The following is a 26,599-nucleotide window of genomic DNA, read 5'->3' on the forward strand; positions in this document are numbered from 1 at the left end:
AACCAATCAAATGGCGAAACGTTTATTCCGGGTTTGACGCGTGTCAGTTTTCGCGCGAAATCAGTCTGCACACAGTGGAGAGAGGATCCTTGTATTGTATGTAGTGTAAAAAGTTTACTGCTTTACCAATGGATAAAGAGTTGTTTCGTAAACTTGCGTCGAAGATTGGGATAACATCTCCTAAAATATTAAGGTAATCGGAAATAATGAGGAAGTATTTTCAAACTGAATATCATAGCTAGTTTGTGTACCAGTTGTTTAAAACGATGATTTGTTTTCAGCCAAGCAGAGGAGTATATGCGACTGTCCCAAGTTAAATGTGGTGGATTGGGTTCACTGACAACCACCAGCAAGGCCATTATTTGTCTCGAGCTGGCAGCAACGTCATTAAAATATCCTATAGACAAGGTATTTTTTCGTATTTTATATTTTTTTGTCATATTAAAAGGTAATAAGAATTGTAAATGTACAATTAAACACTTATTCATGTCTTTATGAATAGGAATATGCCATTAAATTATCTGGACTGAATTCAAAGTCTTACCATAGTAATCTGAAAGCTCTGGAGTGCATGCTTGGCCTGCAGTCACATCTGGGTCTAAGAGATCTTGCAGTTCAGTATGGGTGTTTGGATGCAGTTAAAGTGGCCACAAACATCCTTCAACGGTAAGCAGCATTATTTTCCTCTAAAACAGTGATGTTACCTTGAATAAATGAATGCTGAAAAGTATGGTATGATCTAAAGTTATGTATTTCTTTAAGGTATAAGGCCAGTTTGCCTGCTGCTCAGCAACAAGACCTTGACTTAGCAAAACCTCTCTTTACGACTGCAGCTCTCTATACAGCATGCAAGTAAGTAATTTAAAGTTGTTCATTGAGTCAGAAATAGTTGTTTAAAAATACATGTTCGTGAATAACCTCACATTATTTAGCATAGATGTTAGTTATTATGTCAGTAATATTATTCAGGTTGCAAGAGCACTAGTAATGCAACAAAAGATGAAACAAAACCTACAATTTCTCATTTTTTAAATTATTATTAGGAAAATGTATTTCAAAGTTCATGTATGATTATTACTGTAATTTCTTTCAATTAGTGTTACGTAAGCTTTGGTGACTTTTAAAATAGTAACATTGCTACCAGTAAAGAAAAACGGTGTAGTTAAGAATTTATGTGTTCATCAAGGTCATATTCACACAGATATCTTGTTTTTTTGTAACCTGCTGTTATGATTTGCAGAAATAATTGATTTCTTTATATTACAAGCACATGTCCCCATCTGTGTGCTACACTAGTTATTGTGCTGCATAATGCACAGGGCAGACGTGCATGCATGTGGTCTGTTTGAGAACAGTAAACACTTTTTATTAATCAGACAGTATTCAAGAAGTCCGTCTTGGAAAATATACATTGGGCATAATGTTTATGTATATGTTGATGGTGCAAAACTATCATAAATCATTTGATTTTCCTTAGCCTATATTTTTCATTGTCAGTGTAAATTTCTTTGGGACTGTGCTGGACTACTTCTCCGACTTCCAGATGGGTCAAAATGATTTTATGCATGCCAACAAGCCAAAGAAATCTCTAAATTTAAACAGCACCTTGTTTATATTCATTAACTGAAGATGGAAAAATAAATTGGTTCTGTCCTTCCTGTTTGAAGGTGCATGAAAATCAGAACTGACAGGAAATTAGCCTCTTCATCAGGAGCAAAGAAAGGAATCTTTGACCGGTTGTGTGCACAATTCCAGAAACTTGGACAGGAGATCTGTAGTAAGTGTCTTACAAACAAAGCTTTTTTGAAAATGACAAATTTCCTAATTAAGAAAAATAAAAGGCTTTTTGTGTGGGAGGCTTTCATGTTTTACAAAGATGATCAAATTGAAGGTGCCCAACTTTAATCTCTTTTTACATTGAAGAAAATTATGACTTCAAAGAAAGATGTTATTAAGAAACAGACATTTTCATCAGTTACCATGGCTGCAGACAAATCGCAATTAGACAATGTATATTTTCTGTGCAGTTGAACATCAAAGACCAGCATATTTTTTGTTCAAGTGGTTATTGAACTTGATATTAAAGAGCTCCTATGAAGTTGCAAAAATGAAAGTTGTTTGGTGTAATGCAATGTGTTTACGTGGTTTATTGTTCAAAAAACACATAAATTTCCACATACCGTACATTATCGTTGCTCCTCTATGCCCTGCCTTTCCGAAATGCGTCAATTTGTACAAAGCTCATAGCTCTGAAAAGTCTGGTATGCTTGTGTGTTGTGAAGTAAGGATACTAAAACATAAAATTATGTCTAGAAACGACAAAAAGCAAGCACTATTCTACACTACTTAAAACTTGTGTTTGAATAGTCACTAGTTAATTTTAAAAATATAAAAACAGGCTGTGAGTCAGAAGCGGGCGGAATTATGATAATGTACTTTGTAAGTAAACTGTTGTTGTCCTTGTGTTCATTGTAGTCCAATTAAAGAGATTTCAGTTGGAGACAGTAAACGCATTTTATCGTAGATTTTGGGACTTGTAACTGTGCAGATTGTTAAGTAAGGAATAGCTGACAACAAGCCCTTGAATTATTTAAAAATAATGTACATCTAAGGTGGTAAAGCGTTGTGCTGTGACACCGTGGGAGTGTATTATTTTTTAATAATTCAGAGTCAATTATTCTGCTTATACCACGGTTACCACAAACATTGCTCTGATGGTTATTTTAAGATATTTGACAGGTTAGGTGTGCGTTTTACAAAGAAAAAAATAACACCCATGAAACATTTCACAACCAGTTAGAATAAAGCATTCAACAGCCCCATGGTATAACATGTATTAACACACACTTGCACACCAAAAGAAATGTAAAATCATGATAAATGTAAATAGGGGCTCTTTAAACAAACTAATTGACTCATATCTTCCTTTACCCTCAGAGGAAGCTTCCTTTACACAGGAATCAAAGAAAACCGCTCCAAAGAGACAGAAGACTCTCACTGAAATGCTAGAAATGGAGGATGATGATGATGATGATGATGAAGATACTTGCTCTTCAATAAACAAAAATGGTAAGACGTTAATCCTACCCATAAAATGTTTTTTTTTTAATACAGTAGATAAATGTCTAAATTACTTCCCACAGTACTAATTTCAGTATGGAATACTGTTAGACGTAATATCTTAGAAATGGAGCAAGCCTTTTAAATTTGATGTGACATGTTATTCTGGCGGCTTTCCAGATGGAAATCAAGCAACGTCACCCAAGCAAGTGCGAATTGAGAAGACTGAAAAGGAAGAGGCACAAATTTATGAAGAGTGGAAAAGAAAAATCCTTGAAAATGCACTAAAAGCAAAGGCTGTAGATTCATAAATGTTAAGGTTTTATGTTTGTATTTTATTTAATTATGGTTTTAAATAATGTCAACAGCACTCTACTTGAATTTTATTGAAGAGTTGTGTGCCCCCTTCTGGTTGATGTACAGCTGTTTATAATCATTTTATAAAGATCTTCAGGCATGTTAATAGTTTTATGCTAGTGAAATGCAGTTGCTGCTTCACATTCCTTTCTCATGTATCCCTGTTTAGTGGAGTTGTTTATAATTGTGTATTTTACATGTATGAGTGCATGTGTTTGAATTTGTGTTACATCAGTCATATTTAATCCATTATGATGGAAGGATTATGCCTGGTAAAAATATGACTGGATAATTTTAACGGTGATCTGTGATGCTGCTTCGAATCACTTGAGAGTACTGTGGGTTTTTAATGTATTCATAAGCATCTGGACATTTTTATGCCTTTGTTTCAATACGGTGTAGCTCTTGCATGTTTACCATTTTATTTGAATGTGATTAAAATGTGTCTTGAGAGTCAGTAAGTTTTCTCACTTTTTATTTTTGATACGTTTATTAATGTCTAGATTAAACACACATCCTACAAAAACATCAATGTGTTTGTGAGGATCCTAATATGATTGCATTAAAACAACTTTTCACACTCCGATGTACAAATACAGCTTCTCTGTATAGATGCCAACTTTGTGTGCACTTACGTGGCAGTTTCTGTGCCAAAAGCATGAGCATATTTGTGCATATATGTCTGATTCTGCCATTATTAATTTGTACAACCTATTGAAACGTTGCCACAAAATGCACATTATGGCCAATGTAATTAATTCTTAGCTTAAATGTCACAATATTAAAATTAAAATAATTTGAAGATATAAGTAAAATATCTTAAAAATAAGAGTAAAAAAAGAAAGAAAATAAACTAGCTGAGTCACAGAACATTGTCCTTTTCTAATCAGCATGCTAAATATTTTGAAGTGGTTTTCCGGACAGTGATTGATTAAGCCAGGACTAAGCCTTAGTTTAATTAGGAAATATAACTAGTTTTAACAAACATGCCTTACTAAAAATATTACTTTGTTTGCATTTTTAGGCAAAACTAAGGGCACTGATGTATTTTAAGATATGTCAGTGCAAGTTGATTTCAGTTTGGACAGCTCTTCTTTTACTAAAATAAAATACTTAATAACACCAAGAAGCAAAACATTCTGTTTTAAATAACAAAGACAAGGCAGTAGTGCCTAAGAAATACTCCTTCACAGAAGGGACAAAAGCTTTTTCATGCGATTCAAAAACACACTGCAATCCATGCCAAACACTCTTGGTGTGAAAGCATGATAAAGAAATGTAAATTATGTTGTAAATGAGGTACAAGGAAACGTGATGTTTTTAAACAAGGTAATATTACATGCTAAACATTTTGACACAGACTATAAACAAGTCATTTGTGACCCTGTCTGTGATATTCAGGCTAAAGTTTTACAAACTAATTATGAGATTAGGAGGAGTTTCATTTAGTTTCATTATTAAATTTAATAAAAAAAATATTTGACATGGACATGGACAGTGCACCTGTCCAATGTTAAAAAATTAAAGGTTATACTTTTAATACTCTATATATCACACACACAAAAAATCACACACAAAAAATAAACATTAGCTGGGTTTTCACAGGCAGGGTCACATAATAAATACTTTTACAACAAATTTCCTAAGACAAACCAGTGTGCAAATTTATGTCTTTGAGGCCACTGTAGAAATGGGGCAGAGTACTGATGACTTCCTTCGGGGGAAAGACCTAATTCGGCGTAGAGACCGATCTGTTCTGCTGAAACCTCTTTAACCTGTTAGCTGCAGCAACCGCATAGAAGTGTTTCTGTAAAAAACAAAGTAGCACAATCATTGTCATGGAGTGTAGCACAAATCTATTTAACCATATCCATGTGAAACACTGAAATAGTCAGACTTGAGTTTCCATACCTTCCACTGACGGTGAGCAACGATATAACGCTGCAGCCTCATTTGGGATTTCAGACGAACTTTATACATCTTGGCCTTGTCCTCCAGGTTATTTAACCAGCTATGCTTCATACAGCCTGATGCACTCAGACGGCTGCTGTCGTAGAGAACACACAAACACGTGCAAAGATCTTAAAAACATCCTGTGCTCAATCAAACATCTGTACGATGCATTAGGGTACATGTGTTAAATGCAACATATGGACAAAGCCACGCACAACTGCATTTTTTTACCAATATACAAGAACACATAATCCTGCTGATTGTACATTTTCATATTCATCATCCCAAGTAATCCATTAGTATTCATCAGCTAAACGCATGAATGTGCAGGGGTGGTGTGAATCGCGTTACATGTGTACACGTATATATGATGAGGTCATTACATAATATTGTCACCACAGATAAAGAGAAGAAAGAGGAGAGGTGGGTGTCGCACAGCGTGGAAATGCACTTCATCAAAGCCCACTGGTGGTAAGACAGAGGACAAAAGACAACGTGCCCTCACTGTGCCACCTGCTGTGCCAGCCTGCTATTATCTCATGCCAGCTGAGCTGTGCAGCCCTTGTGTGGGAGAGGTTATCTGTCCAAGACAGAGCGAGCTCCGAATGCTCAAAAATGCACCCGCAGACCGTGTTATGTTACAGGCCAATTATATGCTATTTGTGTCATTTCTGGTGTACGGCACAGCATTTTCAGAGGTTTTAGTTTTGATGTCAGGATGCATTAAGGGAATCTGAGCAGGTCAACGTAGCAATGATAAGAAGATGGAAGGGAAAAGTGAGGTTCTTACATCTACAAAATGGCAGGGCAGAGAGGAGGAGAAAGAACAGAAGACAGGCGATATTGAAGTGCGTGGAATAGAAAGTGTGAATTATATTCTGTGCTTTAGCTGAATAATGCGCCACCAGAGATGGATGAATACCATTTAGCAGGAACAAGAAGTCTGGAGATGAAGTCTTTGGCTTCCTCTGACACATTCTCGAATGCCTCTGCGTCAAAGTCCCACTTGGCGTGCAGAATGTTGTTCATTGTTTCTGCGTCGTTGTCACCCATAAATGGAGAAAGGCCACTCAAACTAAAAAAACAAAAAGATCACAGAGGGAGTTAATAACCCACAAATCTATTCACTGAGGGCTTTAGTTTTTCTTACCTACGAATAAAGTAAAAAGTGAGCAAGAATGTGGGCAAGTAGTTTGCACTTACACCTCTGCTTTGTACAATTCAAAAAATGTTTTGTGAATATCCATGGCTTGGCTTCTTATGATTAATTGCTTGTACTTGCATAGACCCTCATTTGTAATTCACTTTGGATAAAAGCATGACTAAATGAATGTAAATGCGAGGCTACAACAGGGGAATGTTTTTTCTTTCAGGTATATCAAGGTCGTAAAATATGCTGCTTTATTATGTTAATGGATAAAACATAATGTGTGTAAAATAACATGATAAAAGAAATTAGCTTTGATAAAAATTCCTCTCACATGAATGTGCATGCATTATGCCAATAACATCTGTAAACACTTTAATATGAGGGCAACAATACTCATGGCAGCGTGCTCACTAACACAATTACACATTCCTGACAGTGTCTACTTTAAATAGAAAGTGATAATTAAATAAATGCAAGAAAGCCTGGAGTTGTGTAAAGCATTCAGTTCAGACTATTGTGAAGTAGGTGAAACGTATTCTCTGGATGGGCAAGCCATGCTTAATCTCCACCAACAGCTGCCAGATAATTAGCATTAATTCAATCATTGAGGCTTGGCTGGCATTGCCCGAACGGTGGGTCATGTTAGGCCAATACTACAGAGAGTAAAGCAATCAGGGACCGTGAGGGATGAGACATTGTGTTTAATTGTGTGCATACTGGTTGTTTTGTTGACTCCATCAGCTCACCGGGGTTAGTCGTGTGTTTTCTGAGCAAAGAGACTGGTGCCCTTTTATCAGGGCTCTTAGCTGAGCCCTTTAGAGCTTTCATGGCCATCGCATTTGCATTTTGCTTTTGATCTCTCTGATATTACAGTCTATGACATTGAGAAAATGTGTAGGACAATAAGAGGAAGTCTTCTCCATATAAGGTATAAAGCACAGATATGATGCTGTAGTTTTGTACTTACAGCATGTATGTTATGACCCCAACACTCCACATGTCTGTAGGAAATGACACAAAATCATAGTTGACAACTTCTGGTGCCAGGAACTCTGGGGTTCCAAAGTTGACCTTCAGCTTTTCTCTTGGCCTATACCTGGTAAGGGATACAAACATTTTGATGATTTGTTTAGGAATTCTATATCATACTCATGTGAAAAATCAAACCCAAAGTCAGCCAGGATCAAGAAAAGTACTGTTTGACGCTCAGCTAAACTTTACAGACCACACCAAGTCATGCGGCAACATCAAGAAAAATAAGACAATTTCTATTGTATAATTTCCATTTGTCAAATCCCACTGTGGCATCAAGAAACACCTAAAGGCATCAATTTTGTGAGCGCTTGAATAGAAACTACACTTACTATTTTTCACTCTCTTTCTGTTTCTCCAAAGTTTATCTTGATCTTTTCTAAAAAATTTTTATTGCAGCACTTTACTGTCTCCTTAGGAGATTTTGTGGTAGTAGTCTTCATTTGTGGATAAAAGTACCTGGAATCTTAAAAACTGTAAAATCCACAGAAGTGCCTCAAAGTCAGACAAAAAAGCTCTTAAAAAACGACTTAATTGACCAAGTTACAATGAACATTTTGATGACTCGTGATAACTTTGATATGAGAAAGTCCTTTTAAAGGACTGAATGACACCCCATTAGGAAATGTGACTGTAGTCATGGTGACCATGTGCAGTGAGAGGATTGTGTCAGTGGAAATAAATGTCAAATCAAAACTTTTGGGTGGAACAGGGGACCTAGCAAAATTTGCTTTGTACAAGCTTTAGTTTTATTTTTTATTTTTTTAGATTTCTTTCAGCTACTTTTGGGTTAGGAAGAACCAATAAATATAATAACCAAATATTTTTCATTGAATATGAAGCAGTGTAATTGCCCACGTTTGTGTACAACAAGTTCTAGTTACACAGAATGAAGTATTATGGTGCAAACAACTGTTATGTAATGTCCACGTATGTTATCTAATAATAATGAATTTAATAAGTAGAGAACGAGTTTTGCTCACTTACTTTCTGGCGAGTCCAAAGTCAATGATCTTGATCTGATTTCCTGTGGTATTCACGCATAATATGTTTTCTGGCTAAATTATAGGAAATAAAAATATAACCAACTGTTCAAAGAAATAAACATGTGACAGATGCACAAAACCAGAAACAATATCCATAACAATTCCCTATAAAAAAAGTGTTCAAAATAAAGAGTCAAGAGTTCATTGTATATGAAGCATAATCATATCTATCATCTACATTTGGATCTTCTGTAAGCAATTTTTATTGTATATTATTGTATCAGTAACCTCAGTATTTGAACATAATATAAGACCTCTGGCAGTCTCCTAATTAAACTGCATGGCATTCAGGCTGCTAATGTTGACACACATACAGTAGATGAATCAGTAGACGGCTTTCCGTAGTGACATACGACACTATGCATTACTAATCTTGTCAGTATCACATTATAACATTCAGTGCTTAGGGCTTACCTTCAGGTCTAAATGGAGAATGTACTGCTGGTGAAGGTACTGTACCCCTTCACAAATCTGCTTGGTAAACACAATGGCATCCAACTCTGTCAGCTGGTAGTTCTCATCAATGATTCGTTCAAACAGTTCACCACCCTCAACGCTGCAATAAATCATAGGAAGATATTTTAAAATCAACCACTGTATACTTGAACATCTACATTGACGCTAAGTGGCTTAGGTGTACTATTTTGGTCAATGCTAAACAAAATCAGTGTTAAAGGGGACATATCATGAAAATCTGATTTTTTTCATGTTTAAGTGCTATAATTGGGTCCCCAGTGCTTCTATCAACCTAAAAAATGTGAAAAAGATCAAACCAGTAACTTATTTTTGGTGAACAATTCTCTGCAAGCATGTGGAAAAATAGGTAAATTTGGCTCCCCTTGTGATGTCAGAAGGAGAAAATACCACCCCCTTAATCTGAACTAGATCAGCATATTTGCATTTTAAAGGACACACCAAAAAACGACACATTTCTGCTCACACCAACAAAGTGGCAATTTTAACATGCTATAATACATTATCTATCGGGTATTTTGAGCTTAAAAGGTTTATTTAACATTTTTAAAAAGTCTTGTAAAATCTCCCCTTTAAAATGTATGCTGCCAGCATTAAACATATGTTGGTTATATCCTGTTTCATAACATTATTAATACTCACATATTTACAAATGATATTTCAAAAAATTAATCTGAATTGAAGTGTGGACAGAGCAGGAAAATGACACATCACCATGCCTGTGTAAAGTATCATGTGTGGGTGCTCTGTGTTCTCGCGACAGAATGTGAAGACCAGTCAAGAGAGAAAATTTGCTTTGCAAATGAGCTCTGATGAAATCTGTTCAAAGCCACTGTGCCTAACAAACGTGCATTTGCACAACGCTTAACAGAAATGTAATTTACTTAGAAGTGAAATTTGAAAACGTTTCTTTTAAACAAACAAAACTGTATTTCTATCTTTACATTCATTTATATAACACTTATATTGACTCAAGGTACAAACTTGAGTCATGTCTACTTACTATTCCATGATGAGGGTGAGGTTAGTCCGCGATTCAAAAGCATCATACAGCTGAATCAAATTCACGTGGTTTAACTGGTTCATAACTCCGATCTCATTCTTCACTTCATCCTGAAATCAAGTGGCAAAAAAGGCAAAGCAAATGAACCAGAAAGCCTATATTTTATTTCAAAAGGGTATTAAGAATTAGGCAATTAGAAAGAGAAAGGCTATAACTGCACAGTTAAATTGCTAAAAGCGAATTTACAATGATTGCAGAGGGTAGCGAAAACAACAGTTAAACAGTTTCAGATATGAGGGCTTGACAGCCCATGGCAACCCTGTAATTGTAAGCCCTACTTATACCGGCCCTTCCTGTCTGCTATTCTCTTGACTGGGATGAAGCACTCAATTATCCCAAATTAGGACCTCTCTTGTTTTCATGCCTTTGACCAGACAATGCATTTATAGTTAGAATGCGAAATCACCCACCACGTAAAAAGCGCTTTGAAAATTCTAATGTCCACTACGCGGGACTCCTTTGTTCTTGTGTCAAATGGTGGAAATTAAAAAAGCAAGAGAGTGAAACGTATCCGCATTTGCTCATTCTTGACTGATTGCTTACTAAAAGTGGTATTAGAGAGCACAGAGGGAGCAGAATGGCATCATATTGCTGGCAAGTGCCGATGACAGGAAAGCTGTCATTAGGTGTAATTAGACGCGCTTGTTATAGCATTGGAGGATGCAAGGAACAGAATGTTTAGAACGCTGCATACTACGCCCTGCCTACTTGAACGTGTGATTTCTTTATTTATTGATTCTGGAAACCACATGCGTTTTAAAGGCACAATGGGTGTTTTGTCGTTTGCAACTGTGACAGAGCGTGTGTGTAAATGTGATGTGTATTTTTGTATGTTCATGTGTGCAAATCTGTTAGGGGTTGTCAAGGAAATGTTCTCATAAAGCAGGAACAGAGTGATGGACAGATTGGAGTGGGAGGAGAGAGAGAGACGAAGAGAGACAGAGAAAGAAAAGGAGAGAGAGAGAGGGAGAGAGAGAGAGAGAGAGAGAGAGAGAGAGAGAGAGAGAGAGACAAATGGGAGGTAATGGTGTTCAGGGCCGGGTCTACAGGGGGGCTGGGGGGGGCATTGCCCCCCCAGATTTTCCTTGTGCCCCCCCAAAAATGTCCAGCCAACCTTAAAATAACGGAGTCTCTTTACACAAAAAACGTCTTCTTTAGGCAAGCGCTAGCGTTTACAGCTCCCGCCCAGTAACGTCTCATTAGCTTATTCAAACCTTGGAGGTTTTTTCAGCAGTATTTAAGTCACAGGAAAAAGACTACTGTTCTCTATGACGGTAACTAAAAAAAACCGCATCTTTAAAATATATATCAAAAACAATGCAATTTAGTATTACATACACGTAATAACCCAACACATATTAAATTAAAACTTTTTTATAGTAAAACATGCCCAAAATAGCCCCTTATCCTTTCTTAGACTCACCTCATTATTTATTCATGCAAATACAACAGCCAATGGCAAGTCTCCAGCAGCATTTAATGTGTTTGTTTTAGACGTAGTTCGCAGTTTGGTTGTGGCATACTATATAGTAGATATAAATGATATAAGATGGTTATACAGTAAATATACAGTATTGTAACAGCTGAGCATCGCGTGCAGTGCTGTTTTAAAATCAAATTTTAGCGGTTTTCTCATCGTCATTCATCAGCTCATTCAGCTCGCGTTTGAGAAAAACTTCACACTCAAAAATCTACAGACTCTTAAGTTCAGGAGCAACTTTCACTCCGCAAGGTCATCGTAAGATAAAACGATGTATTTTATAAAGTTGCGTTGTATTATAATATCTAATTTGCTGTGTTATAAACAAAGCAGTGTGATTTATCTTTGGTCTCGTCGCAAATCACACTTACAGTATTTTAGGGCTTGTGCTTTTGTCTGGTGCTGTTATAGGCAAACAGGATAACCTTTGACGAATTTGTCATGCATGTCAAATTGCTTACATGATGCAACAATATATTATTTAAAGCATTGTGCTTTGTTGTGATATTTGAGGTTGCTGCAGCAGCAATGATAGGGTCAGGAATTAATGACAATGCAGCTTATCACATTGAAAATACATTATTTTACATGAAGAAAATGTTTGAGAAGTGGAAATAAAGTTCCTAACAAGTGTTTATTTAGAATAAAGGCATATGTTGGGTAGGGTAGGTATAAGAATGGCTTTAATTTATCTATAAGTAAAATAATAGATTAAATGCAGTGTAAACATTGAGAAAATATAGCTATATGTACAGCTTTATATTTATATCACCTGCTTGCCTGATTTCATTAACTGTGACTAAATGTGTCAAACTAGTGTAATCATTATAACATTATAAATCATTAATCTAATTGCATCTACTTTTAAAATGTGAACATGCAAAATGACATATAAATTGCCTTTTATTATAAGACATGCAAAGTAATATTGGATTGAAACATCCATAATTTTAGTGTATGAATCATTTTAGTCGAGAAATGGCTGCCCACCCAAAAATCCTGACTGCCCCCCCAGTCCAGCAAGCCTAGTACCGGGCCTGATGGTGTTTGTGTTTTTGTACTTACTCTCTCTTTCATACCCCGGACTTTTATCATCTTAGCGGCCAGGGTAAGACCTGAGGATAACTCGGCACATTTATGCACCTGTCCAAAACGACCTCTGCAATAACAAACACACACAAATATTTACAGATTTTAAATGTAACCCTGCCAGTACAAAACCAAGCTAAAGTCATTTTTTTGGGGGGGTTTACTGTTTTCTACATTAAATCACAATACATAACATAACGTAGTAAGTAAGGTCCGACTCCAAAATTAAAATCAATGTAAAATCAATGAGTGAAATCAAACTTATAATTACATTATGAGACTTTACATTTCACAGACAAGATCACAAATTTGTGGACTATGTAGAAAGGGTATGTGAATGAATGTTATGTCACTATTTCCTTAAAGGCTTCCACCACCCACTTTCTGTGTTTTACTGCATGCATTGTCCCGGGTGAGACAGCATGTTTATGTCAAGATGGCTGCTGCTGTTGGCTTAAACTAAGTTCCATACAAACAAACCAACACCTGGCAAAAATAAACTCTGCCTATTATGAATCAAAAACAAGCCTGCATTTATTCTTGGCATACGAGGAGGGAGGAATTGTAAGTGTGTTGTTTGGCCAGTGGGAGGGTCAAATATACATACATATATATGTGTATATAAATATAGTAAAGGGCAAATATAGTCATACATTTAAAGGGCATCCCCATCCCCATGGGACTGATATGAAACTTCTCAGGTTTACAACAAAAAAACTCACCCGCCCAGCAACTCACTGGGACTGACTGTGTAATATGTACTCATGGCAACCTGCTTGGCGCAGACAATGCGATGTTCAAATGGGGCTGGAAGAGGTGGACAGTCATCTGGAAAAACAAATACCAGCGGTAGAATGCTGATTTTATGAATGCTGACATTTGATGGTCCATTTACACTGTGTAATAACAGTTTAAACCTAAAGGCTGTGCGAAATTGTATATGCCTAGTTGTTTTTGAGTGTTCCATTAATTGAAAGAGCTAGCTCACAATTATATATATATATATATATATATATTACTTTCAAAGTGTTGTGACTGATTGAGTATTTCTGTCACATGCTGTTGCACCAGTTGCCAAGTCTTTGTTCAGCTTTGTCAAATGAATTTGCTCAGATCACATACACAACTGCTCAGATTACATCACATGCATATTTACAAAGCATACAAACTGTTCCAAGTACAGAGCCAATAATAAGGATTGGTCAAGTCAACATCATCTCAGGGAACTGTACTGTTTGATGAAAATAAAAGTCTGTTTACTTACCAATGATCAGTGAATGTGACTCAGCTTTGCTCAAAGGTCTTGAATTTGTATCTTCTTCCTTAACAGGGACTGTTGTCTGTGAAATGGGATCAGCACAGTTTTTTACAATGTCAGACTCCAAAATTCTCTCATCAGTCGTAGTTTGGTCTCTTTTGATAGCTGATTCAAAGTCTGGCGTCCTCTCATCATGTTTTGGCAGAGGTGTTAACATCTCCGCTGTCTCTTTATGTTGTGAAATAGCCTTTGCGTCCTCTATTACTGGCTCTTTGGTGCATTGCTGTGGTTTTTGAGGTTCTCTCACTATCTGCACGGGTTGTTGTTCTAGAGTTTCTGGTTTGAGTAAAACCTCTTTACTAACCTGGGAAATTTCTGCATGTTTATGAGGAACCTCAATGTTTATCTCCAGTTGTTTTTCTTGTTGTAAAAGTTCTGTTGACTTAAGTGAAGTTTCCTCTGCAACTTGTGAAACTTCTGGCTGTCCCTGAAGAACCTCAGCCTTTAGCGTAACTTGTTGTCCAAGAGCTGTTTTCTTGCCCCCAGTCTCCTTACCAACCTGGGAACCCTCTACCTGTTTAAGAGCCCTGTGTTTGTAGAGAAATCCAATGAATAATTTGAATAAACTAATTAAGAAGTAAATCAATCAATTAACCACATTAAGGTTTAACCAAATGTTATTAACAATACAAATATTTTAGATGACAAAATATTAAATTTAACTAAATAATAACTAAATTTCTTTGTTCTGATGTTTGTAGAGAAATTCTATAAATAATTTGAATAAACAATTAAGCAGTAAATCAATCAATAACCTTCAATGAACATTAAGGTTTAACCAAATGTTATTAACAATACACATATTTTGGATGACAATATTTGGTAATTTCTTTCATTTTTCACTCTCATGTTGTTACAAACCTGTGTAAATTTCTTTGTTCTAATAAACAAGAATGAAGATAATATTTTTAGAAATTTTCCTACTTGTTCTATATAGGAAAAATAAGACTATGTAAATAAATGGGGCTCACAAACAGTTTGGTTACAAACATTCCTCAAAATATCTTCCTTCGTATTCATCAGAACAAAGGCATTTATACAGGTTTGTAACAACATGAGAGTGAGTAAATGATGACAGAATGATGAAAGACCTTTTTGGGTGAACTGTCTCTTTAAATACCCATGAGGTCTTAGTTAATGTTTTTTAACTATTTTTGTTAACTAATTTTTCGTTACCACAGATTTCAGAATTGTCACATTCATAACAGAGAAATGTCATATTCATAACACATTTTTACTCATAAATGCACAAAGGAAAATTTTACTAAAAAATATATTTCTTATTCTTTGAAGAGCCGTCCATTCTGCATTTGTTGAGTATTATTTCTTCTGGTTCATGCATTTTTATTCCCAGAATTCCTACAGTATTGTATTGTGTACTTTTTGTAACATCCATAATAGAGATGCTTGGATGGGCTATTATTTTATCATCAAACTGCATCAAAAAACTCATCATCCGTCCGCACCAATGTTTTTGACCAATTTTCAAAACCTCACCCGCCCGTCATTCGCTGATTGGGCGATGCAAGGCGCTGCTAATGACAGCCGCGAGACTAGAAAGCTCTCAGAATATCAGCAGTGAACTCAGTCTCCGATCTGCGCACAGGGACAAAAATAAATAAATAGCCTAAATTAAACGCACAAATTACATAGCCTGCACTGGTGTCATCCTGATTTACCACTTTGTAAAACTTATTCCAGGCAACACTTTTCTGACCTTCTGTTTTTAATTCTCCTTTTTTCAGTTTGTCACATACCTCCTTCGCCGGCGTTGCCATCTCTGATAATAACAAGCAGTCAACAGCCATATTACTGCATAATGAAAATTTTCATTTCAAAGTGTGCTTGATTTTTTTGGATGTAGGTATAGTCAGATAACAATATTTAACAATGTATACATATATTTTTTATTTGATTGGTTCAACCGCCCGCCACCTGCCCAAATTTAATTAAAATATTATCTTTCGTCACGTCATCCGCCCGATCCGCGGTTTATTTGCGGAGTCCATGGCTGTAACCGCCAACCGCGCATCTCTAATCCATAACACACAAATATTTTCCTAATCGAAAACAGAAAATACATGCATAGGCTGATACTTTTGTAATGTCTGGACCAGTGTTGGGGAAAGTTACTTTTAAAAGTAATGCATTACAATATTAAGTTACTCCCAAAAAAGTAACTAATTGCGTTACTTAGTTACTTTTCATGGAAAGTAATGCTTACGTTACTTTTTAGTTACTTTTGTGTTACTTTTTCTTGGCTGAGGCTTGATCTCTTTTAGGCCTTGCAGGTGTTTTTTATGACTGAAATGTTCTGCATTCAGAAATTTTATATTTCATCACAAAAATGTCGAGCTCTGGTCTGCCATCTCAGTTTCTGACTCAAACTGTACCCTGCTCAGGCATGTACGCATAGAGTGCATAATATGACTACGTTTAGTTTAATTCAGTACATAATATTTTTTATCAAATAAATTAAACTGAAAAATAACTTGCATTACTTTCATTAAAAAGTAACTCAAATATTAATGTGTAAAAGTAATGCGTTACTTTACTCGTTACTTCAGAAAAGTAAGTAATGCACGTTACTTGTAATGTGTTACCCCCAACAAGGTTTATGAAAACATAAACAGATGGTTAAATATATTGGTAATAAAAACTTTTTTTGATCAATTATATTTCAATTTTTGTCTGAAAATAACCCATGCAAAATGCTGGAATTGCATTAGGTATCAACTATGGGTGAGATGTTGTATTATGAATTAAAACCCATTTCAGGTAAACAAACTCTGTGTGACGGGTCATGTAAGGGCTGGATAATTGCTTTGTGGTTCATAATATATTATGTGGCTTCATGCAAGAGTCTTCTATGAACAACAGGAAAACCAATAACAGCACAAGGTCCTTGATGAAATGCTTGGAACTAAATGGCCTAAATCCCACAATGCATTTTAACATGCATTCAGTTACCAGTTGCTATAATGCATATTACAAAAATAACAAGTCATCTCAAGACGTTGCCATTAGTCTAATGAATTATGCTTCCCTGCAGTCACAACACAACCTGTTATTGGATGAAGGCTCTTTTGTGCCTCAGTACACATTGAAAAACACAGCACTTGCTATTGTATTATCAGCACTCTGCGCTCTGCCTTTCAGATCTTTCCCTTTTTACTGTGAAAAGACACAGCTGTCCGATTGTGCCTTCAAAATATTTTTTCACCAACAGCAGTTTATTGGTGTTTCTGAATACAGTGCATATGTGATCAGCAACACTTTTCTGGTCTATTCAGTAAGGAGTATTACGAGAATTATCCATTCAAAATGATGAAACTCTGAATTATTATTATTATTATAACATATTGCAATGGCTCTTACTGCCTTCTTTAGCAGGGTTAATTACAATTCACTATGTGTAGTTCACATCTGGTGGATAAATGTGTATAGAAGTCCATTAGAGCATTAGTGCTCCTCGCTGCTATCATATGCTGTGTTATTATTTTCAAAGGTGGTTGATGATGCGCAAGGAGACAATGTTGGGTTTTGAAATAACTTGTAAGGAATAATTACCTATTCAATCCATTGTAACATCATACTGCTACCGTAATAAGATGTCATTAACAACGCGCTGTTTAAAAGTAAGGCCAAGAATAAAACGACATCAATTCCTTAGTGTATTGCTTTTGAGCAATTTGTGGAACATCTCACCTTTCTGGTTGAACCACATCTTCCTCCACCTTAGCTGCTGTCACGTTGACACATTTTATGTTAGTCTGCGCTGCATCCGAGCTATTAGTTTCCTGTTTGGGCACATCGTGCACCTCAGACTTCTCTGCTTCCAGGTCTTCAGGAGCAAATGTTTGGACACGTGCTGGTTCCCTGCTTTTCGCGGTGACCTCTTTGGCTTTTCGCAAGGCTTTGTTGGAAACTTCTTTACTAACGAGGAGAATAGACTCATTTGGTTTTGTAAGGGCATCTGGAAAAGGCAGCTTTGGAACAGTGGGAATAGTGACCTCTGGCTGGTTGAATTCAGCTGTGGAGAACCAAAGAAGTAGGCTTTTATTTCCAGAGAATACTGTGTGTTGAAATTGGCTTAATAGCAGCACACATATAATTAAAATGTATCATAGAACATCTGCTGATAACCAAAGATTTCACTGGAAGCAAGATTGATGAAAATCATACCAGAAAATCCTTCTTTAACCTCCTCTGAAGTCTGTGTGCTTCGGTCTTTGTGTTTAACAATGTTGCCATCTGGCTTGTTTTTCTGTAAAAAAAGAAGCAATCAAGTTGTAGTTTATGTGTGTGGGTTTTTATGATATCTACTCTTAAAACTAAAGGTGCAGTGTAAAGCGATGCCATAGAAGAACCATTTTTGGTTCCCCAAAGAGCATTACAGGCAAAGGTTCCTAAAATAACCATTTCTTTCTTCTTCATAGTCTAAAGTTCCATTTCTCACTACAAAGATCATTTTGCGTAACTGCAAGGTTCTGTGTATGCTAAACGTTTTTTATGAAACCATACACTATAAAAACAAATGGTACTAAATAGCACTAAAATTGGTTCACTGGGTCATAATCATAGGGGGACCATTTTAGGTGCTCCTGTGTAGCACCAGTGTAGATCCATATTGTGCTATATAGATCAATATCTGGTGCAATAGTGGTGCTATATCATCCTCGGATGGTTCTTCAAAGATGCTTTACAGTTGCTTTATAGAACCAAAAATGGTTCCCCTATGATTACGAGCTTTTAGTGCTATTTAGCACACAATTTTTTTAGTGTGTTACAGCTAAAATGGTTATTCTAGCCTTGTGTAGCACATTTATTTTTAAGAGTATGATGTATTAGGGATAACCGATACAGCATCTGCAATTACCAATCAATTCAAGTAGTGCAGAGCATACAAACTGAAACTCTGACGGATGTCATTGTCACCCAGCATGAGTTCTTATGCATTTTTCCAACCATTGCCAGGATATAATCTGCTCTGATCATTGGCTGTTGTTTTGATATCTGAAAATTTGCTTTTATTTGCAGATACCGATTACATGCCGATATATTCAGGGTTCCTACACCTTAGTTAACTTCAAATTCAAGGACCTTTCAAAGACTTTCCAGGTCCAATACCCTCAAATTCAAGGATTAAATGTAGGTAACATCACAAGTGAGAGCAAGGATACATTGTGTTACCTTTTAAGATACCTTTGTGGGAACTCGTGCTCCGTCACTGCGGTGACGCCTCCAGGGGTAAGTGTGTCTGAATGTGTATCAAATTCAACCAATGGTGAGGCTTAACGACAAAGAAAGGGTGACGCGGGAGCCAGGATGTATATCGCTATTGGAAATACTGCCAAAGACGGCATTAAAGGGACGCAGGAAGTATGGCAAGGGAGACACAGTGTCTCATTCCCTTCTCAGGGAACAACAGGTGCATACGTAACCCTAGACGTTTTCATGTGTCAAACACAAAAAGCATTTGGTATGAATCAACATACAGAAGATATAAGAAATTAAAACTAACAGTTAAAAAGTCTAGCATTTTTGTTTTTGTTATCCTACACTACACAGGGAATAATGAGGATTTTTTTTCCGGAAAACTTCTTGCACAAAATAGATTCAAGCACTTTCAATGACCTGTATCTATGTATGTTTATTTTCAAAAATGTCCCAGAGCCTTGGATTTTTTTCCCAGATTCACAAACTTTGAAGGACTTTCAAGGACTGTGGGAACCCTGTATATTGGTGCATCCCTAATATGTATGATGATACAGATATGATGTGTTGTGAATCGCAGAATTTACAAGACTAGTACAGTATTTCACAAAAATATAACCTTGTGGATTTATGATTAATCTAACATGAACAATGTTATGGCAAGTAATAGTAAAGTTGCTACCTCAATGTAACAATAACATCAATTGTGATAAATCTTTTAAGTATTTATGGCTGGATGGTCAACAACAGTAAACAATTCTTTGCCAGTTTGTTTAAGCTTCATAAGAGAAATATGTGCAAAAGTTTTAAACAGCAAGTGACTATAATGCTGATAATATGAAAGCAGAATTATAGTTACGCAGATTGAAAGTCCATCCAAAGAAACAATCCAATCCAATCTGCAGTTCTTGGCATCTGCTTAACTTGATTTAATTATACTGTTTGACAACAGATCTGCTTATTACACACAATGTGACGTCTCCATTTTCTAGCCATTTTTACTTTGATCAGAAAAACCACCAGCTTACGAGAGATGCAATCATAAGTTAATAATACATTATCTATCTATATAAAAGTACTTAGTTAGTCTATTAATAGTGGTTTTGGAGTGTTTTAAAGCACATAAAAAAAGACTTTAAAAAGCATTTAAACTTTAAAAAGGTTTAAAAAGTGTTGAGTGTGTGTTTAAATGTTGGTTTTTCTTACTGCTGCATTCAGTCACCAGTTCAGTCACACAACCACTTGAGGAATTTGAAACACGAAGCCCATTCAGTTTCATCATAGATAAAATAGCAACCTTGGAAAAGGTTATGGCCGTAAACTTAACAGGCACACAAACAAGAATACATGTCAGCCAATAAGTTGAATGGTGGGGATATACACCATAAGCTTACTGTACATGATGTACAAATACAAAAGGAAACAATCTGGTAAACCTCAGATTTAACCTTATCATGGCCAGGGGTTGTATCTCTTCTAGTATATTGAAAGGTCAATCAGTTACTTATACTAGTGGTTCCACAGAAATCGCTTGTGATAAGGAGCATACTGACCTCTTCTTTCACAGTTTCCAGAAGGCCTTGCTTTCTCCAAGGCACGACACCATTCAGGATGAACTCCACTATCTTTGAATTGCGGAAAGCATCTCCCACATACCTAAGTACTTTATCCAGAGTGGACAAAGAACTTTCAATACCTTCAATCTTTTTTCTTTGTTGCTGGCTCTCCTGCTTGAGATCATGAAGCAGATCCACTGTTTCCCCACACAATGATCTGACCTCAGTTAGCAATGGGTGCTTGTTTGTTGTGTCCCATTGGCCATTTTTGATGAGATTTGATTCTTGAGCCCCCGGCTTATGTTGCATAAGGCATTTCTCCAAAGATTCCATCCCCTGACACAATGAGCTCAGTTTCTGAAGCACTTCTTTCTGGACACATTCGATTTGTTCCACCTTTCCTTCCAGGACGTTCAACTTGACCTCCACATTGCTCAGATTACCTATAAGAGCGGGCCTCGGTTTCTTTACGGTCCCGGATGGAGTTCCAGAATTCTCCAACTTGCCACCCTCATACATCCTGGCAATACAGCTGGCCAGAGTCTCCTGTTTGCTCATTGCTAACCCCGGACACACTCAGGACAGTGGTACACGGGTGAGTAAATGTTCTTAAAAATGAAACAAGAGGTAGTAACGCTTATCCCTCCGTCACCGCAAACAAGATCAAATAAATGGCTATTTCAGTTCTTCTTACCCCCCTTGTTCTCTGTGCCTGTCTGTGCCTCCCAAAAAAACAGGCAGTCCCAACAAACACCATTGCTGGTATGTGCCAGAGATCTGACACCACTTAAATAAACACCTCCACTGGGTATCTTATCTCTCCACTTCTATTTTTCCTCCCCCCTCCTCTTTCTTTTTCTTCTCTACCTACTCTATGACCTACTGGTCCATGGTGATTGCCAAAGTTCCAGCGGTCCCTTGACGTCACTAAAACAGTTAAATTTTCCTCCGCAGATGCTGCTGACAGGTGGGCACGCAAGGAATGACCTCTCCCAATGGTCACTCATTAGGTAGAGAAAATAAGACAAGGGCTTAGTCGTTCGTGTCATTTTGATTTTTTGTTCAATAGAAACAACAGGTTTCTTTTGAGATGTGATTCACTGGATACAGCTGATAATAACAGTAATCACCCATAATGCCTTTCTTGCCAGGCAGAACATGACATGACATTGGCTGACATTTTAAGTAAAAATAAACCCCTGTGGACACTGGTATGAAGATGAATGATATGCTACAACTGCCCTCTTGCTCTCTCCACGTCAGGTATCCAACTACACTCACTTCTGCCTGGAAGTATTTTGTTTTAAAAAAACATAAATGGGTAGCAGCTGAATCATAACAAACAATAAGAAGTTACGTCAAACCGTGGCATGTGTAGAGATGATTCAGGCATGTTTTCTCAATGCAGTCATATACTAAATCTAATATTTATAGCTACTAAATTATTATCTACTTCAATAATTTTTTTAAATAAATTAAAGTTCTCATGTATTGCTCAGTACAGTATTGCGTTAGTAGCACAAAAGTCATGGGTTTGAATCCAAGGAACTGTGCATCTTGCCAAATGTGTAAAACTAAATACACTAATAAGGTTTTATCGCTCACAGGTTGCTCTTTGAAAAATAGTAACAAACGTTTTTGAAATGCTTTCAAGAGTATGGTACTATAAAATTATTGTTCATAATATACCATTGGAATTTTGTATTTTGGCCAATGAGAAATGAGAGCACAGATGGAGGTATTGTTAACCCGTTTAATCCCAAATTTTTTCTTGGAATTTGAATACATGCAATTTACTCCTTAGACCTCCCTAACACACAAACTTTATGCCTTCAATTTATGTTGGTTAAGTTAGTGAAATATTAGGTTTTATACCCGGTCACAAAAGTTACCGGTGGGAAACATCATAGCCGGACTTCATTAAAATTCAATTAGACATATTTACATTAGAAAAAGTGTGTTATACTACCGGTCACAATTGTGACCGTTAAAAAAATTCTCAAAATATATCTGTAAGTGACCCCACCTACAAAATTGATAGTTCTTTTTGTTAATTAAGATGTTTTATTTCTTTTTGTAGTAGTCTGAGGTAGATTATAGGTGTGTTCGACATCGGCTGTGGCTTGATGTAACCGATCGGCGAGATTAGCCGCGTGCAGGCGGGGAGGAGCTGAAAACGGAGACGTGAAGTCGGACGCGCTGTGGTTCCCGTAGTTTGCTGCATTTACGTCAGGCATTGCTGATCACGTGCCGTTTGCTTGCTTAATCGCATTAAACATGATTTGTAAGATGTAAACTACATAAAAAGTGAATTATACTGTTTTGAATGTCCGTGTATGAGCATGAGTGGAACTGAAGAGGCTTACAGCATCTGTTTTTACAAGAATAAAGTTTAACAGAAGCATAAATTATTTAAATACCAATGTAGTGGGGTCTACGTTTTTGTATCCATTTTATTTTGATGAAGATTACACAATATAACATCGCGACTACATGAAAAGAGCTTTAACTGTTATAAAAATACAGATTTGTGAGCATTTGTGGAACTGAGGGCGCGAAAATACACACGAAACACACGTGATTGTTGTCATGTGGTGAATCCGACCAATCTTGAAACAGCTGTGTCGTCATTACAGCCCGTGCAGCTCCTCTTCGCGAACTGCGCTGGCTAACTCAGGCGGCTGATCTCGAACCGCTCTCGCGGTACTTAAAAACCATATGACACAGTCACGTGCCTGCAGCGCCAGCTTAAGTCGGACAGAAATACTAACCGGAATGCACTGCTTCAAGTCAGCCGCCGATCGGTCTGCGCAGCGCCGCATGAAGTCGAACACACCTATCTTCTTCTAGATGTGCAAGCAGGAAGTAAACTGATCTGGTCATCTAGTCACATGACATTGATACATTTTAATCAAGACAATCTATTTTTTCATTTCAAAGTTTAATTTCTTGCCCAGAGCCAACATCAACACTTTTAGAGCTTTCAGAAAGAAGAAAAAAAACACGGTCACAAATGTGACCGGTTTTTTGGAGGCGAAAACTCTGGAGGAGACATTTAAGAAGCATGGAGGATTATTTTGTTTTCTGTTTAATCTGAGGTATTAAAGAGATCTAATTTCTGATTTTTCCTAGTTTTTAAGGAGAATGCTGGGTGACAACTAGTTGCTCTACAGCAGTGGTTCTCAAACTGGGTGCCATGGGCCCCCCGTTTAATTACAAAAATCTGTTAATTTATTATATATTCTGTGTAATTAAACCTCAGAAAAATAAGGCTATCCAACAGTACTAAATTGTATAGTTTAACATATTTTATTTAATTAAAACGTTTTACGTCATCATGTTTCTTTTTGGGGGGGCACGAAGGGATGCACCGTACACAGGGGAGCCACATGCCAAAAAAGTTTTAGAACCACTGCTCTACAGTTCATACACTCTAAAACAAAATGCTGGGTTACTTTCAACACAGTTTTGTGTCAAATAAGCATAAACCCAGCAGATTGGTTAAAGGTACAGTTTGTAAATTTTAGCGGCATCCAGTGGTGAGGTTGTGAATTGCAACCAACGGCTCAGTCCACTGCCCAACCCTTGCTTTTGAAATGCATAATGAAGCTACGATAGCCACCACCGGACAAACATTTCATTGTCGGAAATAACTTAGTAAAAAAGTTTACCCGTTAAGGGCTTCTGTAGAAACATGGCGGCACAAAATGGCAACTTCCATGTAAAGGGGACCCTCTGTGTATGTAGATAAAAATGTCTCATTCTAAGTTTATAAAAACATAACAGTTCATTTTAAAAGGTATTTATACACCACTGATAATATAGTTTTGTATATTATTTTGCATTTCTTTCAAGAGATCCTTCTTAAAGTTACATACTGCACCTTTAAATCAACCCACAAAATGTTTATATTTGACTCAACAATAGGTTAAAATAACCTAACACATGTTAAATTACAACCCAACAGATGGGTCTGTCCCTTTTTGACCTAACGCTGCATGGGTTGAAAATAACCCAACGTTTTTTAGAGTGTACATAATGGACCCTTAAATGTAAGTCAGGGACGTTTGATCGTTACCATTCTCCAATACGAGTATATGCCTGTCTGCTTTGATCAAATAACAAAATACAAATGTTCACAAAGTATACAGTATTATATTATTATGCAACAGAGGAATGATGCATGCCAGGGTGAGGACAACCACAAGAATGTGGCTCTATGCTGACTATTTGACGGGTGAGCGTGGTGGGGGTATCCGTTATTACACGCTGGCAAACTCAGTTTCCACTTCACAACAGGACTTGGGCCAGTTAGACAGGTAACATTTAAAGAGTGGAAAAGCATATCTGCCTGGCACAAAGAAGTGTGATTATGCGCTTAATACCGCCTCGACGGGTTAGTACACCTCTTTGATCCGTCATATTCATTACAAATGTCACACTAATTCATGAAGTACACAATGTGCATTAAGATGATAAATGCAAGTCTGCCCATATAAGATTTTTCTGTGCAGGCTTTTGGCAAAACTACAGTACTTGGTGGGACATCATGAGCCTGCTGGGGATGACACAGCTTTGAAGTTGCTCTACAGCGTTAACAGATACACGCTGGTCGCAAAAGTGTTTAGCCTTGCCCTGTGTAAAAGAAATATTTATATTCACGTCTAGTTTTACGGTCACTCATGTGCCCTCACATAAAACGTTGAAAGAGCAGAGAATTACATTCTTTGACAAGAACATCTGTGTGGATTAGCGTTCAGGATTATGTGTAAATGTGACAGAAATAATGTTATAATTCAGGCCATTTAGAAGGTGAATTCACATTGAAATAATTAAATTTGTTAATAATGTTAATGGTAAGCTTTGTTTGTGTTTTTTACTTTTACTCCCACACAAGCTAATTGCCTTTTCATGTTTCATCTTTGTTCTGGAAAAATAGACAACTGTGTGGACTAAATGTACAAATCTTTAATATCTGGGATGATTGCCAAAGACTCATAGGGCACAAATGTGAAAACACATTAAAATAAGTTCATTTAAAACATAATGCTGGGATGATTGAAGATAAAGTAAGATAAAAAATGATTCTTCAGAAAGAAACATGTACAGTAAATGATTAAATCAGTTACAATAATTGGAACAAACAATTAATGTAATTAAATATTCTTGATTCGAGTGAGATATGAGAACGCTGTACAGATTTGGTAAAGTTCAGTTAGAGATCACACTTTTGAAATAAAGGTCTATGTAAAATCTTTATCCATATTTATTTAGATAAGTACATATTTAGATGTATAAATTGCTTCTAGGAAGGAAATTACGCAGATATATTTTCATTTCAACTTAAAAAATTTGTCTTTACATAAATCATCAATATTTTGGTAATTTAATAACTATGTGCAAGTAATTTCAATGACTTTTACACAAGGATACTTCCTTTATTATTAGTTATTGTCTTGCTTTTCACCCCATCTTGGGCAGAGAAATGAAGCAAACTTTTTTCCGAACATCATAATGGTGTCTGCAACAGCATCCTTTTTCAGTTTTGTCCATCTTACTCCATGCATGAAACAAGCAGCTTACCGTGAACTTCTGTATGTAGTCGGACACAGTGAAGCCACCTGTGCTAAGAAGAAGAGATTTGTACAAAGAGGTGCTCATCATGCATTGTCCTCCTGTCCTGGGTTAGTGGGACTCAGTGAACGCCATTTGACATGAGCAATGAATATTCCGCAGGACTCTCAGGGTTCTGTAACATTCTGGAGTGAACTGGTCGCCCCTAAAACACTACACAAACTATCTTA

The 26,599-nt window shown here is 36.6% G+C and overlaps 2 protein-coding genes across 3 annotated transcripts; one reads left to right on the forward strand and one right to left on the reverse strand.

Moving 5' to 3' along the window:
* The first annotated feature begins 59 nt into the window (after positions 1-59).
* On the forward strand, positions 60-4,295 carry orc6 (origin recognition complex, subunit 6). The gene is made up of 7 exons (XM_065289367.2): positions 60-193; positions 282-408; positions 503-666; positions 763-852; positions 1,668-1,777; positions 2,938-3,069; positions 3,241-4,295. Exons 1-7 carry the CDS (start codon positions 129-131, stop codon positions 3,369-3,371), a joined length of 819 nt encoding a protein of 272 aa, XP_065145439.1. The 5' UTR covers positions 60-128; the 3' UTR covers positions 3,372-4,295.
* On the reverse strand, positions 3,878-26,599 carry mylk3 (myosin light chain kinase 3). 2 transcript variants are annotated; one of them, XM_065289365.2, is made up of 13 exons: positions 26,379-26,599; positions 18,208-18,289; positions 17,731-18,055; positions 13,969-14,549; positions 13,427-13,532; positions 12,681-12,774; positions 10,076-10,185; positions 9,013-9,154; positions 8,540-8,610; positions 7,488-7,616; positions 6,293-6,445; positions 5,329-5,464; positions 3,878-5,224 (listed from the first exon to the last, which is right to left on the reverse strand). In XM_065289365.2, the coding sequence occupies exons 1-13, from the start codon at positions 26,457-26,459 to the stop codon at positions 5,147-5,149; spliced, it is 2,088 nt and encodes a 695-aa protein (XP_065145437.1). In that variant the 5' UTR covers positions 26,460-26,599; the 3' UTR covers positions 3,878-5,146. The 2 variants fall into 2 exon arrangements, with proteins under 2 accessions (XP_065145437.1, XP_065145436.1); XM_065289364.2 differs by lacking the exon at positions 26,379-26,599 and adding an exon at positions 20,793-21,570.

This window comes from Paramisgurnus dabryanus, chromosome 2, assembly GCF_030506205.2.
Source record: "Paramisgurnus dabryanus chromosome 2, PD_genome_1.1, whole genome shotgun sequence".
NCBI classification, from domain to species: Eukaryota; Metazoa; Chordata; class Actinopteri; order Cypriniformes; family Cobitidae; genus Paramisgurnus; species Paramisgurnus dabryanus.

What these genes read in the sequence shown, in the direction of transcription:
- mylk3 (XM_065289364.2), bottom strand. Translation starts at nt 21,353, where the DNA reads ATGAGCAAACAGGAGACTCTGGCCAGCTGTATTGCCAGGATGTATGAG. An exon ending in GTCACATTCACTGATCATTG is followed by an intron (nt 13,533 to 13,968) that starts GTAAGTAAACAG and finishes TTGTTTTTCCAG; the next exon opens with ATGACTGTCCACCTCTTCCA. An exon ending in TTCTCCATTTAGACCTGAAG is followed by an intron (nt 8,611 to 9,012) that starts GTAAGCCCTAAG and finishes CCTATAATTTAG; the next exon opens with CCAGAAAACATATTATGCGT.
- orc6 (XM_065289367.2), top strand. Translation starts at nt 129, where the DNA reads ATGGATAAAGAGTTGTTTCGTAAACTTGCGTCGAAGATTGGGATAACA. An exon ending in ACATCTCCTAAAATATTAAG is followed by an intron (nt 194 to 281) that starts GTAATCGGAAAT and finishes ATTTGTTTTCAG; the next exon opens with CCAAGCAGAGGAGTATATGC. An exon ending in GCTCTCTATACAGCATGCAA is followed by an intron (nt 853 to 1,667) that starts GTAAGTAATTTA and finishes TCCTGTTTGAAG; the next exon opens with GTGCATGAAAATCAGAACTG.